At 48.1% G+C, this 20,168-nt stretch overlaps 1 protein-coding gene across 1 annotated transcript in view; it reads left to right on the top strand.

Annotated features, from left to right (window-relative positions):
- Positions 1-20,168, top strand: part of ATM (ATM serine/threonine kinase) — a 1,399,724-nt gene that overhangs the window by 1,182,118 nt on the left and 197,438 nt on the right. The window contains exons 50-51 of the mRNA XM_086935231.1: positions 9,644-9,851; positions 18,849-18,953. Coding sequence (XP_086791357.1) covers positions 9,644-9,851; positions 18,849-18,953 — 313 coding nt within the window. The remainder of the gene's footprint in view (positions 1-9,643; positions 9,852-18,848; positions 18,954-20,168) is intronic.

Below are 20,168 nucleotides of genomic sequence, written 5' to 3'. Positions count from 1 at the left end.
CAGTAAATTAGCACAGTATACGTTTTGCCCTCGGGCCTCACAAACCATATACTAAGAAAGTGGTATAAGTACTGCTCTCAACATAGAGACCAGGCCTAGAGCCTGTAGAACCGCTGGGGCAACCAGGAACCACCCAAGGTAGGGATGCAGGAGACCCAAGGGGGACCCGTGCATTGTCTAAACACAGCCGCAAATCACCTTTGACTCTATGGAACAAGTTAGAGTTACAATTTTAAAGAATAAGGACACTTAGGAGTGGACTATGGTGAAACCCTTTCAGTACTGGACACTTCGTGAGTCAAGACCCACGGGAGCGCCGAATTACTCGTGTTACCTCACCCAGGGAAGCCGGGTGCATTGGTGTCTTTTCGTGTCGGGTTTTGTCGTCTTTTTCAATGGAGAGCTGCAAAGAAGTGCTGCAGGCGTCCAGGTGAAGTGTCCGGATGGATCCAAGGGTGGATCGGAGATCTGAAGAACCTGAAAGCACAGGGAGCAGAGTCTGGGTCGCTAGCCAGAGACCAGGAAGGCGACAGGAAGATGCCAGCCGATGTCGGGTGCTTTTACGTGAAGGAGGTGAAGCTTGACTCTTCAGCCATGAGGTCCAGGAGGCGTCGACGACAACCAGGAGCTGGATTCGAGCTGTCCCATGTCTGATGTCAAGTGCTGCAGCGTTGGTATCCGGATTGGACCCAACAAGCCTTGGCAACAGCAACCCACGCATGATGACAAGATTGGCTTCATTGCAGACCAGCAAGGTCTGAGGGACTCCCCCTTTGGAGGGGAGTCAGGGCACGTCTGTAGCAATCAGGGAAGCCCTAGAAACAAAGTAGATTCCTTTGTGGGGACCCACTAGCCAACGGACTAGGGATCGCGAAGGCGCCTCGAGCTGAAATGTTGAAAGCGGGCCCACGGAACACTCTTGGAGTGTAGGCCCACAATCTTCGATGCAAAAGGTGCTGAGGGCTTGGACTACAGTTAGCCCAATGCACAACTTCGGGAAAGCTCAGGAAGTTAATGCACTAGCAAATGTGCAGGATGTCCGGGAGTTCCGGTCCCCCATCTCTCGTGATAGCTACAGGCCTCAGCTTTGCTGGGGACTCGTGTCAGCCTTGGAGATGTCTGGAAGTCCATGTCCTGTGTCGCAGATTCTTCGGGATCCGTCGAGAGCCTTGAAAATGCAGACTGGCAAGATGCTTCTATGGTGCCTCTTTCAAAAGGGGAGTCACTCCTTGACCCGAAGGGAGATTTCTTCCGTCTTCCAGATATGGAATGTCAAAGGTCCAAGATTTATGTTTCAGAGTTTCGTCCAGGGTAATCTAAAGCCTCAGTGACTGGGTTTCTATACTTATACTAAGTTTAGAGGTTGGACTAACTCTAGGGTCCCAGCTATGGGAGGACTTGGGGAGGGGGTGGTTACACCCCTTCCCCTTTGTCCAGGTCGCGCCAGAGCTGTGGCTGAGTGCCCCAGCAACCGGTTTGAACTGGGAAATGCACGGGGACACCTTGTGTGCCCCAGGCACTGTCTGAAAGTAAGTGTGTACATGTCTTCTCCCTCTTGAAGGGTGGAATTCTACCCCGCCGCCAGGACTGGCAGGGGGGTAGTATTCCAAAGTGTTTGACACCAAACAACATGTTGTGATAAAGCTATTCCAAAGTTATTATTAAGCCCAAGGATTATAATGCACTTAAGAGTATGTGGTATGGCTATATCATAGAACAGCTATAAGGAAGGGATTCCGAAAGCTGGAGAGGGGCTCAGCTCATGCTAGGGCACCCTCTCACACAAAACCAAGCACTCTGCCTTCAGGATTGTCAAGGCCTGCCATAGGAGTGACTTATAGGTTTGTATGTGTCTATATATATATATAGGTAGATATAGGTATACTATAGCTAAGTAAGGGGCAGACCTGTGGTGCCATTTTGGAAGGCTTTCCAGGGGTGGCATAATACATGCTCCAGCCCCTGGTATACCTTTGGGGTACCTATGCCCTTGGTACATAAGGTTCGAGGCATGTGGGCTGCTGAATTCATATCTGTGCATAGATCGCCGCCTAGTGTTGGGTCCGGATGATTGCACATTGTTGTCCTGGAAGAGTCTTCGAAGTATCACGAGATAGGTGGCTCCTCCCCTGGACTACAGTGCGCATGGGCATCGCCTCCATCCCCAGATTGTTTTTTTCCGCCATTGGGTTCGGATGACTATTCTTCAGCTCCGAACTCTTGCTGCCCTTCCGCGTGCTGTCGGCGCGGACGGGCCTACACGACGCTCCAGACATGGAACGAACTCCGTTCAAAAGGTGCCCGGTGTGCACCTCCAAGTATTCACACCTCGACGTGCACCCAGTGTGCAACAAATGTCTGTCGCCGGACCATGACGAGGCCAGGTGTATGGCCTGTTCAAAGTTCCGGTGTAAGAAGACTCTCAAGCTTCGTTGGGCCGCTAGACTCCAGGCCCAGTTATCAGCGCCCCCGCCAGACAACATCTTCGAAGAAGACGTTGGAGACGACAATGTCTTTCAAGTTTCGGACTCTAGCCCGGCGTCGGAGGAAGAAAACTACGACGCGGGAGACGAGGAGTTTGATGAAGTCGTCGGTGAGGTAGGGGACGACGATGGGGCCATTGCCACCGTGGAGGATAGCTCAGAGGAGGAGCATCCTCAGACTGACTCAGGGGTCAACCCCCATTACACGGCCCAGGTCGAGGGATCGCCTTCGGGCCTTACCCAAGACCCTGTTACCCGTCCCACGGCCTCGCCTCCGGGCCCGGCCACGGACATTTCTGATGTGCCTGTCCCGTTGAAGAAAACGAAAGTGAAGCCATCGGGGTCTACACCAACGGTTTCGAAACCGAAAGTGAAAGTCGCTCTGGTGGGACAAAAGGCTCCAGAGGCCTCGAAGTCCAAGAAATTCAAAATGGCCGACGGCAAGAGCCACGCCAAGATGGCCGACCCGAAGATCCCGGTGTCGAAGCCGAAGGCGAAGACGACCGACGCGGCCGCGTCGGCGCCGAAGTGGGTCGAGGTCGATGACCCGAAAAAGGCTCCGAAGAAGCGTCGGGACGACACCGAAGATCTGGCTGCGCCGACTCCGGTCGTCAAGTCCAAAGATGGTGATGTGTCGGCTCCGAAGACCGTGCCTTTCGCCGACCCGACTCTGGACTCGGGAAAATCGCTCGAGCCGGTCCAGCCCTCTCCGGCCTTAGCCAAAAAGGTCGTCGAGTCCCTGCAAAGGATTCGGAAGGACGCTGAGGCTCCCGAACCGAAGGATGTGGCGCCGAAGCCTACACCAAAGCCGGCAAAGGCGCTGACGCCTATCCGCTACACGCTGCCGCCGAAGACGACGACGAAGGTTTTCGCTCCGAAGCATGGGGACGGGGTGCCTCTGAAGGTGGTTTCAACGCCCAAGGCGTCCTTCGTGGTGCCGAAGCATCGACTCCAGCCGCTCGCAGATGAGGAGCGTCGGGAGGTTATCATCGACGCCGACACCGGGAAGCTCTCCCTCCTCAAACGGAAGATCACCACGGAGCCGGTGTTGGAGCATTATCGTATTCCACTCAAAAACAAGAAGGACTCTGCGGGTACTTCTGCCCCTATAGAGCCTGCATCTCCACATAATTTAGAACTTTCACCAACGCATTCCAACGCTGGAGAAGGTGACGGAGATGAAGAGGACGAGTACAATTATCCAGCATACTCGGATCCAGAGGAGGTACATGAACCTTGGTCCGCCGGAGGCGACCCTGAGGACCCGCACTCCGGTCATGAACCGCAGCTCTTTGCTGCAAAGACTTCTCCCACAGAGGACTCTGCAGCCTTCAACGCTCTGATTGAGAGGGCTGCAGCTAATCATGATGTAGACCTACATTCAGATCCTGTGGATGTCGATTTTTTGTTTGACACTTTCTCAGTGGCTGAAAAGTCGGTCAAGACACTGCCTATGCTAAAGGGAGTGCTGAAGCATGCGCCAGAGGTATTCAAGGAGCCCACTCGGGCGCGAGTCATCAATCCTCGGATTGATAAAAAATACAAGGCAGCGCCCTCGGATCCAACGTACATCAGGGGACATTTGCCACTGGATTCTTTAGTGGTATCCAACGCACGTAAGCGGGCGAACTCGCAGACAACGGGTGACGCTCCTCCCCCAGACAAAGAGTCAAAAATATTTGAAGCCTCAGGGAAAAGAATTGCTGCGCAGGCAGCTAATATTTGGCGCATTTCAAACACACAGGCCCTACTTGCACGCTACGATAGGGCGCATTATGACACCCTAGAAACACTTCTGCAGCACTTGCCTGATCAGTACAAGGAGGCAGGTGAAATGTTGATTCAGGAGGGGAAGTTGATTACCAACGCTTCCATCAAATGTGCGCTGGACGTGGCTGATACCGCCTCCAGGGCAATCAACACTAGCGTGTTGCTGAGGAGACATGCATGGCTTAGGATATCAGGATTCAAACCAGATATACAGACAACAATCCTGAACCAAACGGTTAATCCTGACCACCTGTTTGGCCCCGAGGTGGATGCGACACTTGAAAAGATGAAAAAAGACACGGACACTGCCAAGTCTATGGGGGCCCTCCAGTCTCAGCAGTTTCGGGGTGGTTCCTTTCGACGCTCCAATAACAGAGGCACCTCAAGGGGTCAGGCATCGCAATCCACACAGTATTACAAAAGCAACACCCAGACCTCATACACCAACAAGGGTAGAGGGGGCTACAGGGGCAACAACGTCAAGGGCAGGGGACGTGGAAACAACAGCTCCAGGTCCTCCACCGCCAACAAACAGTGACGCCTTGTCACTGCCCCCCGACCACACAACACCGGTCGGGGGAGACTCCAGCAGTTCCTGCCCGCGTGGAAATCCATCACCACGGACAGGTGGGTCAAGTCTCTTATCCAGTACGGTTACTGTCTGGAACTTACTTCCACTCCACCAAACATACCTCCAAAAAGCCGTCCTATGTCCGGCGAGCACTTGCACTTGTTGCAGTAGGAGGTTCAAGTCATGCTGCAAAAAGGGGCAATAGAGCTCGTCCCACTGCAAGAAAGGGGGACAGGGGTTTACTCTCTGTACTTTCTAATCCCCAAAAAGGACGGATCCCTATGGCCCATCCTGGACCTCAGGCCCCTCAACTGGTACATTCTATCGGAGCACTTCCATATGCTCACGTTGCAGCAGGTCCTTCCCCTGCTTCAACAGGGGGACTTCCTGGCTACGCTAGATCTGAAGGATGCATATTTTCATATCCCCCTGCATCCTTCCCACAGGAAGTACCTCAGATTCACGATTCAAGGCGAGCACTACCAGTTCAGGGTCCTGCCTTTCGGGGTCACCACAGCGCCAAGAGTCTTTACAAAGTGCCTGGCGACTGTGGCGGCTCATCTGCGACGCCAGAACGTCCACGTCTATCCCTATCTCGACGACTGGCTCATTCAGGCAAAGACAGAACAGCAGTGCGCGGACCATGTGTCCCGCACAATTCACCTCCTGCACGATCTGGGATTCTCGCTGAACTATCCGAAATCCCATCTCCAACCCGCCCATATACGGCAGTACCTGGGCGCGACAATAGACACTCTGGCAGCCACTGCGCAGCCAAATTCAGTGAGAATCTCCAGTATCCAAACGCTGATCCAACGATTCAGACCTCAGCACTCGCTTCCAGCGAAGGTGTTCATGCAGTTGATAGGCATGATGGCCTCCTGCATCTCCATCGTCCCGCACGCGAGACTACATATGCGTCCGCTTCAGGAGTGCCTGGCACGTCAGTGGACTCAGGCTCATGGGCAACTGACAGACCTAGTGTTGGTGAGCGGTCGGGCGTACAACTCTCTGCATTGGTGGAATCCACAAAACCTTTGCAAGGGCCGACCGTTCCAGGAGCCTGTGCCATAGATTATCCTGACAACGGACGCTTCTCTCCAGGGATGGGGAGCGCATGTACTCCACTACACAGTGCAGGGACTATGGACACTACAGCAAAGGAAGATGCACATCAACGTTTTGGAACTGATGGCAATCTTCATGGCCTTGAAGGCATTCAAAGTACATCTGTGCAACAAGGCCGTGTTGATCCGGACGGACAACATGACGGCCATGTACTACATTCAGAAGCAGGGGGGCACCCACTCTCCGCAGCTGTCTCATCTGGCTCAGAGCATGTGGAAGTGGGCCATTCAGAGGAACATCTTCCTCATGGCAGAGCATCTCCCGGGCAAGGACAATCAGATGGCGGACCTGCTCAGCAGGCACAGCCACCAAATGCACGAGTGGGAGATACATCCATCAGTACTCCAACCGTACTTCCAAAGGTGGGGTCATCCAGAGATAGACCTGTTCGCCACAAAGGAGAACGCAAAATGCCGAAGCTTCGCCGCCAGGTTCCCACACCCGCAATCGCAGGGCAATGCGATGTGGATGAACTGGTCAGGCAGATTTGCGTACGCTTTTCCCCCAGCACCTCTGATACCGCTGGTGGCAAGCAAACTCAGGCAGCACTCGATGACTCTCATCCTGGTTGCTCCAACGTGGGCTCGCCAACCATGGTACACCACGTTTCTGGAACTCTCCGTGGTGCCGCATCAGAGGCTTCATCTCACTCCCAGCCTTCTGACGCAGAGCCATGGCGACATTCAGCACCCAGATCCGCAACAGCTCAACCTGGCGATCTGGCTCCTGAAGTCCTAGAGTTTGGCTACCTCAATCTTCCACCCGATTGCATGGACATCATTCGGGAGGCAAGGAAGCCCACTACTAGAGCTTGTTATGCGGCTAAATGGAAGAGGTTTGTCATTTACTGTGTAAACCACGATATTGACCCGCTAGATGCTTCCATTCAAAACATCATTTGTTACCTGTTCCACCTGTATCAATGCAATTTGGCGTACTCTTCCATCCGCATTCACCTGTCTGCTATGGCAGCATACCTCCAGAATAGGCAACACCTGTCACTTTTTAAGGTCCCTGCTATCAAGGCTTTTCTGGAAGGACTCAAGAGAGTCATTACACCAAGGACCCCACCAGCTCCAGAATGGAACCTCAATGTGGTTCTTACAAGACTGATGGGTCCTCCCTTTGAGCCACTGCACTCTTGTGAGCTTCAGTTTCTGACTTGGAAGGTTGCTTTCTTAGTAGCAATTACATCGCTACGGAGGGTTAGCGAGTTGCAGGCGCTCACCATCCAAGAACCTTTCTTCCAAGTACATGCTAACAGGGTTGTACTCCGCACTAACCCTAAATTCTTACCCAAGGTTGTATCTCAATTCCATATGAACCAGACAATTGAGTTGCCAGTGTTTTTCCAAAACCCAGAGTCGCTGGCGGAGCGGATGCTCCACACCCTTGACGTTAAAAGAGCCTTGATGTACTACGTTGACAGGACAAAAGATTTTCGCAAAACCAAGCAGCTTTTCGTTGCTTTTGCCTCACACCACAAGGGAAACGCTATCTCCAAAGCTGGGATCGCTAGGTGGATCGTGAAATGCATTCAGATCTGTTACGCTAAGGCTAAACGCACTCTCAATATCCCACCAAGAGCCCACTCCACCAGAAAGTTGGGGGCCTCTATGGCTTTCCTAGGTAACATTCCCTTAGAAGATATTTGTAGAGCAGCCACATGGTCTACCACACATACTTTTACTAAACATTACTGTGTAGACGTGCACTCCAAACAGCAGGCAGCTGTTGGTCAGGCTGTTCTCAAAACACTTTTTCAGACTGCTGCAGCTGGCACGGGCGGCCGCCGCTAATGGAGGGACTGCTATGTATTCTATGCACAGATATGAATTCAGCAGCCCACATGCCTCGAACTGCAAATGCTACTTACCAGTATGCATCTGTTCTTGGCATGTAGGGCTGCTGACATTCATATCGCCCACCCTCCTCCCCGGCGCCTGTAGCAGCTGCAGTATTCATATATATATATGCTCATAGCATGGTCATCACTCACATACTTCACTCCATCTCTGCCAATGGCTAAAAACAATCTGGGGATGGAGGCGATGCCCATGCGCACTGTAGTCCAGGGGAGGAGCCACCTATCTCGTGATACTTCGAAGACTCTTCCAGGACAACAATGTGCAATCATCCGGACCCAACACTAGGCGGCGATCTATGCACAGATATGAATGTCAGCAGCCCTACATGCCAAGAACAGATGCATACTGGTAAGTAGCATTTGCAATACCATATACTAGGGACTCCCAAGGGTAACCCAGTAACCAATCTGGAGTGTACTTAATGTACAGGTAACCAATTTAGAGAGAGAACAGCTAGGCTGTGGTCCTGATTAGCAGGGCCACAGCCAGACTAAAGTCGATAAACCAGTGAAACACAGCAAAAAGTGGGGGTAGCCATAGGAAGCAGATCCTACTCTCCTACTGGGAGGACCTCTCGCCGAGGGAGAGCTCAGCCTAAAGTTATGTGTTATGGCAAGTAATGCTATTTGGAAATGAGGTAATATCAACTTTCTGTCCATTATAACCCAGCTCATCTCCCGGGAGCTTGGGTTATTCTTTGCTTCTGGAAATTCCTTGAAAATATTTCTATCTATTCAAGGGCTCAAACCTGCCACTGGTGGTGTTAGGTGTTAGGTTTACGGCAGCATGGTGTATATGGTGTGAACCCCCTGCTTTCTTGCAATAACTCATTGTATTCTAACATAAAATTAGCATGTCTCAATGGGACTAGAACCTAAATCTTCTATTTTAAAACTCTGCAATATAATCGCTACATAATTTCAAGCGATAAAGCAGAATAAGTTCTCCCTATGAAAAACAAGCATTTGGAATGCACTAGGTCTTGCATTTACGTGAGTTTTTGCTAATGACATTGCAAATAACAATGCCTTTTATTTTTGTTTTTAAAGCTTAACTAAAAGGTGTTGTCATTTGTAATGCCAATATCTTAAACTTGCGTAAATGTGAGACCTATTGCATTGCAAATGCTTGTTTTATTTCCTGCTGCATGTCCTACTTCATAACTACGTCAAAGCCCTGTATATTTGATCAAATGTCTAGCATCCTTAAAACATGCAGTATTATTAAATACAGACTCGCGTAGCAAGAGTGGAAGCAGCAAGGCCCTCAAAGCATGCTTGCCCGTTGTTTAAACTGGAGATCGCTGGACCTAAAATAGGGCACAGATATGAAAATATGTATCTGAAGAAGCATACATAGAACAAAACGACATGACTGTGCAAGTTTTGAAACATGTGCTTTTAGCTCAAGAAAATGCAATTAAATCTCTGTTTTTGAAAAATATAGTTTAGAATGTTAATTTTGAAATTCTGTCCTCCATGGCACCTACATCCTTAAGTTTGGATCTATCCATGCCTTTTGTTGTTCTTATTTTAGAATCTTGTCAAACCTTAATATTATAACATGCTCAAAGAAGTTTCTCTTTCATCTTTGACAATGTACTGTGAATGTCCCTTTTGATATATTTTTAGGTTTACTTTCCTCACAATTTGTTATTTGACAGTGGCACATTTTGCATATTTAGTAAAGTGTGTTTATTCTTTACATCACCTTAAAGTCCATTGCTGGCAAGAATAAACAAATCAAGGTTTATCATCAACCGCGTAAGCTAGTGCTCAGGCTTCGTGTCGTTGTATTGCTAACACAAACTCTGTGTTTGACAGGTACACAGTCAAGGTGCAGCGTGAGCTTGAACTCGATGAATGTGCTATTGCTGGCCTAAAAGAAGATCGTAAGAAATTTTTGTGCAAAGCAGTTGAGAATTATATCAGTTGTCTAGTAAGCGGAGAGGAGCATGATTTGTGGATCTTCAGGCTTTGTTCCCTCTGGCTGGAAAATTCAACAGTGGCTGATGTCAATGGTACCATGAAGGTTTGTCAGATCTTATTTTTCAAAGTGATGCTGTTTGCTTAATGGACTGGAATGTTCAAATACTGGGTAAGCTTATATATTGACATTAAAGAACAGTTGCATTAGGTTTGGCACAGTGGTATATTACAAATTGTACAACTGTTCTAATCTGACAAAAGGGACACATATTTTTGAAATGTTTAGCTAAGATAGACTTCGGCAAATAAATTGCAATCGCTTTTTCCCACATAATTAAGAGGAACCTATGAAAATTTGAAACTGAAGCCCTCAATAGTGATTATTTCAGTATTTTGGATATTGTATTAGCATAGATCAAGTCTGATATTGCTTGGGTCAGGTGAGCAATTAATTCCCTCAGATCCACGAATTCAATTCACAAAGACATTAGTGCTTATGTCTTAAATTGTAATTTTTCTCATTATTTTTCATTTTAGATTTGTACAGCAGTGTTTTTCCTTAAACCCCACATATTGGTATGCTTAAATGGCTTTTCTATCTCTGTCTACTGCAAGGCTTTCAAGCTTAGCAAACCCCACTGCCCTCTGTTTAAAAGTGTACTGAATCTAATCTAAACATCAGCCCCTAGATTTTATTACTTTTTTATTCTGTGACCTCGAGGACAATATATCCTCTTGCAACCTGTGCATGTATGGTGTGGTTATTATTTTGGTGCCAAAGTGATATTGCTGGTCAGTGTCACACTGATTATAGCATCAATTCCAGAGAATTATTTTGGTGAGTTATTGGTGGACAGACTTTTCTTTGGTCCTTGGATAGTCCAAGTATTTCTGGAGAGGTAAATGAATTCGCATTCCATGACTAAATCAGGCGCAAACTGTTTTTTTCTGTACTGGTATAATCACTGTTCTCAATAATCACAATGTGTTGTGTACATTGAAATATAGAAATCAAGAACTTGACAGCAGATGAAATCTCCTAGGACCCAATAGTTAAGTCACTTTCAGTACTCAATTTTCACATAAATAATGGTCTTTGCTTGTAGCCTTGCTTCCTCAACCAAAATGCTTCTCCGCACAAATGCAGGCAACCCAAAGCACTCGCCACTATACCACAATGCAGTTTTCACATAAAAATTAAAAAAACATAACTTTCGACTTTGGTAAAGCTAATAGCTGACCCTTTCATTTTTCATATAAATATCCCAGACTGCAAACATTGGCAAACTAACCCTTCCACGTTTGACTCTCAAGCAATGTTAATTACAGTTCATTTTCTAAATATCCATCATCCCCAACATCCTTGACCCTTATAATCTGAAAGCTGGTTTCTTTTCACCCTTCCCTAGATGGACCATCATAGACAGAGGAACTCTCTGAACCTTGATAGCACCTCCAGCTCCTCGCCACCTCACACAACTTCCTCGGAAGCCTTTGCAATATTTTCACTGAAGTGTGTGCAGAGACACCTCCTCACACTATAAATGTTTATTCCAGTCTCTTTGCCCACCAACACTACTATCCTAGACTCACTAGAATAAGTTTTCGACACTTTTTAAACACAGTTCAGCATCTTCATTGCCACCCTCACCAATATGCAATGATGTCATATAATCTGAAATCCATTACCTCTCCAGGCTTTCTTATGGAAAATCAGGGATCTAAGCACCTGTGATCCTGATAGTATGGCTCACACCAAAATGTACCCCACCACTCACACCTTTCTCTGAAGCCCGTAAGTGTACCTAACCCAGTTGTGTCAATCAATCAATATTTGTTAAGCGCGACTCCTCACCCGATTCAACAGACACCAGTTAATTGAGAGCACCTCGGAGTTGAGTATGAAGACCTCAGATACATTGGCCTTCAGGGCAGGGCTCGGTAAGGTGACGTGGTACTTTTGTAGATACTGGTACAAAGTTTCCCTTGTACTTTCTGAAAGCTCAACTTCAGAGCACTGCTTGGAGGATCAGATTTTAACTTGTGGTTTTGCAGGACAGTCGAAGTGGAGTAGGGCAGTGAACTTTCTTCTTTTGTGACCTTTTGAAGCCCGATGAAGAGAGTGCCATTAATTATTTAGCTGGCGCACTGACTAACTCTCCCTGTATTCTGTTCCTGCGGCTAAACTGTGTTTCAGTTAGTATTTTGTTCTCAGGGCTACACGTTTCGTCGAGAGAAGAGTGGGGGAGTGCTGGTCGTGTGATGGCTCTGTTTACAGCAGCAAGCAGCTACTCCTGAGTTGCTTTCAGTTTCCGAGCAACTGTCTGCCTCCCTCTTTCCACCCAGGATGTGCCATTACCATCAGAGTTTCCAACTGAGGTACTGGGAAACTAGGTTCTAGTCTAGGCGTAGGATCAACATCCTGTGGTTTGGGGCACATCTCTTAACCTTCTTATGCCTATAAATAATGCTTGTGAGGTTGTGTCCTGTAACTAGTGCTCATGTAAAGTGCTTGGCTTTCGGTTGAAAGACAAATGGATATTTGTTTCCTGGCTGATTTCTACAAAGTGAGACAAAAAATTGTGGCTTCCCCGCTTACACTTTATGCTCTTGGGCTACATGGCTAAAAGACATTAACGTTGACAAAGCCAATAGCTCTTGCATTGCTGAGATCAGTTGACTTTGTCAATGCTTGTTAATATATATGTCACCTCTCAGGTAGGCCTATCGAGCCCTAAGACAGGGTGCTGTATATTAAATGGTGGAACATGTACTTACACATGTTCCAGCAGTAAAATCACTAAAGTGTAGAAAAGGCTATTAGCCCCATTGGGGAGTGCAGAGATACAGACTGACACCTCAGTCCTGCTAATGTCTTATTAGGACAGCTAATGTTGGTACTGAAGGGATCAAAATAATCAGTGCATCAAATTTGATGTAATAATTACATCGAATTCCATGTCACTGGTGTACAAAGTGCAATCTTTAGAAGTTGCCACTTTGGTTGCCCAAGATATCCAGTGCTCTTTTATGTTAGTACATAGGTATTGTCCTCGCAGTCTTCTTCCCTCCTGTGGAGATCTGTGAATGATTGCCAGGAAAGGACACAATAGGTGCTTGCATAGGGAAGAGCTGTTAGTTCTCAATGGGTGGAAGCCACACGGGTACCAGCCCAAAAGGCGAGCTTCAAATGGGAAGCTGCCTTTAAAGGGCAAATGGGAAACATTTGGGAGAGGGCTGCTCTATTATTTTGGCAGACAGGCTGGCACTAGCGACAGAGAAAGCAAGTCAGTTGTCAGACCGTTTTTTTCCAGAGGTGCCCACTTACTAGCCACTCCTATGGGTTGGGCTAGGGAGCCCTGCGCGCCAAGAGAAGGGTTCTGCCATGTTGGAAGTGGGCAGAATGGAGCCTTCCGAGATAACTAGATGCCACACTTCTCAGGAAGAAGTCAGGAGGGAGGGAACCTAATAGCCCATTGGCTAGTGACCGCGACCCCCACCAATGGCATTTTCTGGGCAGGAAAAAGGCACCCCTGGCACCAAGAACTCAGCTCTTGTTGGGTTTGGAGACGAGGACCGGAGAAGGGCTGACTTTCTGCACCAAGGACCCTGCGAAGAGAGTCTGCACCAATGTGGACTGCACCTGCTGTACCTGGTGGCTAGCAAAGGGAAATAGACTGTGACTTCTGTGTCCTGCTAATGCCCAGCCAAAGCAAGAGAAGACCTGGTCGTAGAACAGGGGCACAATAGAAGAAGAAGCCTGCTGAGACTACTTGGTAGACAAGATTTCCATATCTCCACTTCTCGCCGGTGTGCAGCTCCAGGGACCAAGACACAGCGCTCAAAAGTTGCCCCAGAGTCTGCTGGACCCGGGAGAGTTGTCAGAGTGTAGCTAGGTTGCCCAGATTGCAAGTTTCCACAAGAAGAAGAAAAATGCTGAATCCGCTGTACCTAGTGGCTGGTAGCCAAGTGGCACATGGGCTTCTGCCAAGCACAAGAGGACTTAAAGGGACGTTGACCCCCATAGTCAGGATCGCCTCAGCAAGCATGTAGACTGAGATGTAGCCCCAGGAAAACCCCCTTCGACCACACAGCATCTTCGGCATCATGTATCCCTTGCATCAAAGTCAGTGGCAAGGAGCCACTGATGCCCGAACTGTAATTGAAGACTGTTTTTCTGGACAAGGTAACTGTTTCTGTGTACCCCGCTGGTCCCCATGGCTGGCTCCCTTCTGGAGTTAGTTGCCTAAGTACCTCTAACAACATTGATACTTACCAACGTTTTTTTCTTGAAAAGGTTTTTGCGTTCAATTTGTTGAATTTACCACTGCTTGTTCGCAGTTAACTACAAAGTGTTGATTTACTATACCATGTGAATTATGTATCACCTGAACCCTCCAGTGGATCTTTTTCATCTTGGTGTCCAAAAGTGCACACAATCATCATCTGTTTTTATAAATTGGTGTCAAATTTCTAGAGTGTCTTTTTTTCCTTTTTTGGTTGTTTTTATGCTGTTTAAGTGCTTTACACTGTGCCTTTGGGTAAGCCTGACTGCTCAGAGCCACAGCTACCCAGGGTTGAGCTAAGGTTTAATTAACAAAACCGGACTGGTCCTAAAGGGACCTCACAAGGGAAAAAGCGTGTATGTAGATGTTCAGATATTGCTGGCGGAGGTGGGTCTTACCACCCGCTGATGGGAGCAGCCCGAGAGACCAAGCAGAGGTTTCAGCCCACTCAGCTGCTGTCTGCCTCCCTGCATGATCACTATTCAGTGTGTGGAAAACTATTTGCTACTTCCATCCACTGCTCTGCCATCGGTTTTGTGTGGATGCCTCTAGCTTCCCCAGAGCGCAGTGGCGCTCCTTTGGCTAGTGCCCTTGTCTCAACATCTGCTTTCCACCTACTATGTGGTAGGCCGTCCAGCGATTTCCAGTGTAATGCAATGTCCCTATGGGTTACACCAAGGGCTAAATCCAGAAAACTGTTACCAGCTTTCCTTTCAGGTTGTCTCCTGTATAGATCTAGGAGACATACCTCTGCTGTATGTAGCTGTTGACTGTGCAGGGTTCTCTATAAGGCTTCCGTTACGAGGAGCCAAAAGTGGGTTATAGGGTATGGACAAAGGTTGTGTCATCTAAAGCTCAACGTGGACAGCTCTGATCAGTTGTGTGTAATGTGATGTTCAGACTATGGGGCGTGAGGTATGTAATTTGCAGGTAATTAAACTGTGAATTTAAAGCATGTTGTGAGAAGTTGGCCTGATATATAATGTTCACTATTCTAGTGAGCACTTTGTATCAGTCCAAACAACCCTTATGGTGATTGGTTGTAAGTCAACCTTATAGACCAGCTATCCTAGTAGCGTGGATACGAGCAGTCTTCGGGCTAAACTCTAGAGGGCGTGTTAAGCCAGCTGTTATACCATCACATATACCCCTTGAACACCAAGTGAAAGGACACCACACAAGTGTTATGAAAATAAACAGTGTATTTATTTAAATCACAACAGCCCTGTACTCTTTATGAGGACAGGGTACTAAGCACACAACAAAACTCTTACGAAAATACTTCAAGTTGCACAATTTACACAAATGCCCGAGGGGCACGAAAAACCATATACTCTGAAAGTGGAATGCAAAATTACTAGCAGGTAAGTACTGTACTAATAGGCTTTGGAATCGCTAGGACTACGTTACTGAACCTTCAGATTACTAGTAGGAGGCCTAGGGGACTCAGGTGCAGAGTGTGCACTCTCACGCGGGATGCGGGACAAAGTCTATGGGAGCTAGTAAAGACAAAGTTAGTGTTCTCGGGCGAACCCGATAAGGTAGATCGAAAACGACAGTGGATCCTGACCCTTGGTTAGTGAGGCTATGCTGGGGCACCGAAATGCCGAAGTTACCTAGCCCAGGGGCTGCAGCTGCATATGTCTCAAAAGACGTCGGGAATCCTCGTAGACGAACCAGGAGCCTGAAGAAAGGAGTTGCTGGCAGGCGACCAGTGAAGATTGTTCGAGTGATCCAAGCCTGGATCGAAGATGGATGACACCTGAAAGCAGAGGGGACCAAGTTCGTGACTACTGGCCAGTAGTCAGGTGGCACCAGGAGGGCACCGGATGGTAGTCACCTCGACTAGGTGAGTGGGCGACGCTGTGCTCTGCAGATCTCACGGACCAGGAGGCGTTGTCGGTGACCAGGATGGAGGTGCGAGCTGTCCCACGATGGATGATGCTGTCGACGTCGCTGGACCCAGGATTGGGGCAACAAGTCTTGGCAAATTCAAGCCCACGCGGTGGACTCAAAATGGCGTCTGGAGTGGACCAGGAGGGTCCGGGGTGCTCCTCTTTTGGAAGGGAGCAAGGGCCAGTCAGGAGCAACCAGACCAGCAGCAGTGATGTCGTCGGGCGTCGTTCAGAAGGCCACAAGCCAGCGGGCTAGTAGCCAAACAACGCGGTGAGCAGCAAAAAGCAGAAGGGCCCCACGCAGATCGTGGAGATGCTGGGAGGCTGGACTTCGGTGCTGGAGCTGCACAGGGTCGGGGCTTCTCGGACCCCAAAGCACTCACCAGGGGATCCCTCGGAGTTCGTGCTGGATAGAAGTCGTGCAGTTCTGATGATGGCCGGTCCCTCAAGGTCTCGTCGCACCTACGGTTCTCAGCTTATCTGTAGAGGTAGGTAGAGGTCAGAGGTGCCAGGGAAGCCGGGTCTCGTCGTGCTGGTCGGTCGGATTCCTGAGGAAGGACGTGCAGCAAACCGCAGAGTTCTTAGATGGTGCCTGCGGATGCAGGGTGACTACTCCTTAGTCACAAGGGATAAATCTTGAGAAGAAGTCGAGAGTTCCTTTCGTAGAAAGTAGTTTCTTGATTCAAAGATGATCTAATCTGGAAGGGTCCCCGCTCCTGCCTTTATCCTAAAGAAAGGGGTGGGTACGCGACTAGGTCCTGCCCTAGGGGTGGGACCAGGAAGGGGGGTGGTTACACCCCTCTCCCATGCCGGACTTTCCCCAGGCCAGGGGCTGGTGTGCCCCTGGAACTGGTTCTAGCCGGCAGATGCGTAGTGAGCACCGGGGTGCCACTCTGCAGTCACCTTCCTGTAAAGCCCTGCCTACCCAGGATACACAAAACCCTGTCTGGGATGGTGCTAGCTCCGCCCCTGACAGGAAACCCTTTGTCCAAGCTCTCCTCGCTGGAAGGACTCCCAGCAGCAGGAGGTCAGACTCGTGTCTGTGGTGGCAGCATCCATTTTGTGGAGCTGAGGCTTCAGTTAACTTTAACCGGGGTTCACAGTTACATACATGTCGTGTCCCTCTAGAAGGGTGGAATGCTAACCCCGTCGCCAGAATTGGCGAGGGGTTAGTATTCCAATTCGTATGACACCTTACTCGACATGTTTTGATAAAGCGATACCAGAGTTGGCATATAACCGCGAGAATTATAATGCACTTAAGAGTATATGGTACGCGTTATCATGGAACAGCTATTAGGACTTGGTTCCGCAAGCTGCAAACGGGCTCAGCTCATGCCAGAGCACCATTTCACACGATTCCAAGCACTCTGCCTTCAGGATTGTGTCAGATTTAGATGGCCATCCAGGGGTGGCATAATACATGCTTCAGCCCCTGGTCGGCCCTGGGTACACCTATGCCCTGAGTTACAGGGTCTGATAAGGTGGCCCAGTACCAATTGGAAATGTACCTAAGGTACATGGAATCCATTTTAGAGAGAGAGCAGTAGGCCTGGGGTCCTGATTGGCAGGGGCCCCAGGTCAACTAAGTCGGAAAACCAGCAAAACACCAGGAAAAAAAGTTGGGGGCAACCATAGTCAGGTATCCACCTTCCTACACATGTGTTTTGCATTCAAGTGCATGTGTGTTATAGGATCTGTTCCTATTCCTTCACCCTGAAGGGTCTGCCAATAATAGTTTCCCATCTGGCACGTTCTGCCAGGAAGTCAGTGGATGACTAGGCAATGACTTTTGTACAGTCAAGAAATCTAGGTGTGGCCGTGTCCAATTGTCGGTATGGTCCGCAGAGGGTCATGTGTCAGGAGATTCTAGGTCTTGTACCCCGGTGAGGTGGCGCACAGTTGATAACTTTAGATAACTTAAGAATTGATTGCCCAGTAAAACTGCCCTCAGCCACCAGATCCTCCATGGTTCGGAAGGACCCCTCAGAATACAGTCTCTCAATGTCACTATGTCCGCGTCCAACCACTCTCTCATCCGGGGGGCCGTGAGGCATCCTTATCTGCTCATTGGCAGGCCCACAAGTGATAACGCTGGGGAATATAGTGTATCACTCCCCATTCCGTGAAGTATCACCAGCCCGCACTTGAGTTTTGATTTCTGTGCAGATGTTAGTTTCACTCCCTAGAGCATCGCCAGCCTTGCTCCCTCTCTGTGCACTTGTGAAAATTCCTCCAGTTCGACTAGGCTGATTCCCGCCATTGTGGCTGTGCTGCAAGGCAGTAGGTCTCCTAATCAGGGACACCTAAGCCTTCTCTGGGGGTAGGACTTTGCAATGTGTACTGGCTCACACATCTCCGTCACCCATCCCATATTACAGTCCAAAGCAGTGCATTGAGAGCTCTAATCCCTGGTTTCCAGATTGGGAGATTGGCAAAGTTATATAGGTCTCTGTACTGGATGACCATCTTTGATGACGCCACTCTTGCCATGATAGGGAGTCTGAGCATTCATCAGAAGGCACCATTACCCCTCAGACTGCACAGGGCACCCCTTCACCGATTGCCGTCTCTGGTACCTGTGTCAGAGTTATACAGCCGGACCTCTAGGTACTTAAAGATTTTGGGCTCCCAGTGGATATCCAGATGCTGTACATGTCCCGAAGGCAGGGCCGGGCAGGCTGTAGCGGGCAAGTTTCCTATGCTCATAGGAAACCCATAGACTGATCCTGTGAGAGCTGCTGTTCTCACGGTGGCTTTCCTACTCGTGCTGCTTGTTTAGACACACTGGTATTACAGCGGATGACATTGTGATATTAGTGTCATCTGCAACATCTCCAAATTGCATGCTATGTTCTGATATTTGCTCTTTACACATGTTCATGTGAATTAACACATTTGTATTTTCATTACACACAGAAAGATGCCCAGAAGATTCCGTCTTACAAATTTCTGCCACTGATGTACCAGTTGGCGGCTCGAATGGGAACTAAGAAGATGGGATTCCATGACGTTCTGAATAACGTAAGTAGCCTTAACAAAGAAATTTGTTTATCTGTGATTTGCGCATAGATTGGTGTCAAGTAAAAGTTAAAACCTGGCAACAAAAATGACGAGCAAATAGAGAGTAATCCCCTTAGAGCAAGGGAACACGGTTGTATGAATAGTTATACAAAAGACTCGCCTAAGTAAAATCAAAAATACAATTCCATTTGCACTTCACTGAGTCAGTCCTAATTTATTCTAAATCACTTGCAAACATAATTATATATATGACATAACCGAATACGACTAACGTGTTTTAGAGTAGCTGCCTGGATGTACAAATGGTATTGTATTTTTGGCTTTACTAAGTGGAGTCTTATATATCTGGAACAAAAATGAGGAGTCCAGTTAAACTGATTTTATTAATCTGTACTGCAGCTCCTGTAACCAAATCTATTGGGGTTTCCATCTCACAGGCCAACGGTCTGATGGTGAAACGAAAAAATTAATCTCTGTATTGATTTTCCATGCCACAGAAGCCCATACTCAGTTATGATGTATAAATACCAACAAACCTTCTATGAATAATGCATCCCTGGCTCCACAGGTACCATGATATGAAATTGTACACCAAAAGCTAAGGGAAGACTCACAACAGTACAAGCTGCAAACAGCATGTCTTGTTACTGCTAGACTGTAATGTCGCTAAAGAAACATTGCTCATCCACATGCCACCTGACTGCAGCTAATGATCGAAGCACTACACAGCCAGAACATCCTTTGTAGGTAACGCTGTGCCCTTTTTCCTCAAACCCAGTCAGAACAGACCAGGGATGCACATGAGGATCAAAGTACAATACACTGATAGGATTGAACTACTTGATCCCGCAGATATCGAGATAGTATATTTCAAACAAGTACTCAAAGCACTTTACAGTACTTTGTATGTGTCAAATTATTTTAATTATTTCTAACCGCAAACACAAAATAAAGCACAAAGAGCATGTGAAGCAAACTGTTTATGTAAATTACCTGAAAAATACCTATTGTGACTTCCGAATTGACATTTCAAGTTTGTTAATTCAACGTGTCAGTACCCAAGGCAATGGATCATATTGTGGCAGCATTGCTAGCTGGCCACATGTAATCAGGAGCATCTTCATGCAGACCTACCGTTTTAACCAGCCACATGGGCAATAGGTATGGCGCTGCATGGATGGTACAGTGTACTACTTGTATTCATACTCACACTTT

The sequence above is a fragment of the Lissotriton vulgaris genome, chromosome 8 (genome assembly GCF_964263255.1).
Source record: "Lissotriton vulgaris chromosome 8, aLisVul1.2, whole genome shotgun sequence".
Taxonomy (NCBI): domain Eukaryota; kingdom Metazoa; phylum Chordata; class Amphibia; order Caudata; family Salamandridae; genus Lissotriton; species Lissotriton vulgaris.
The sequence above is the reverse complement of the archived record's forward strand: the minus strand, read 5'-3'. Positions and strand labels throughout refer to the sequence as shown.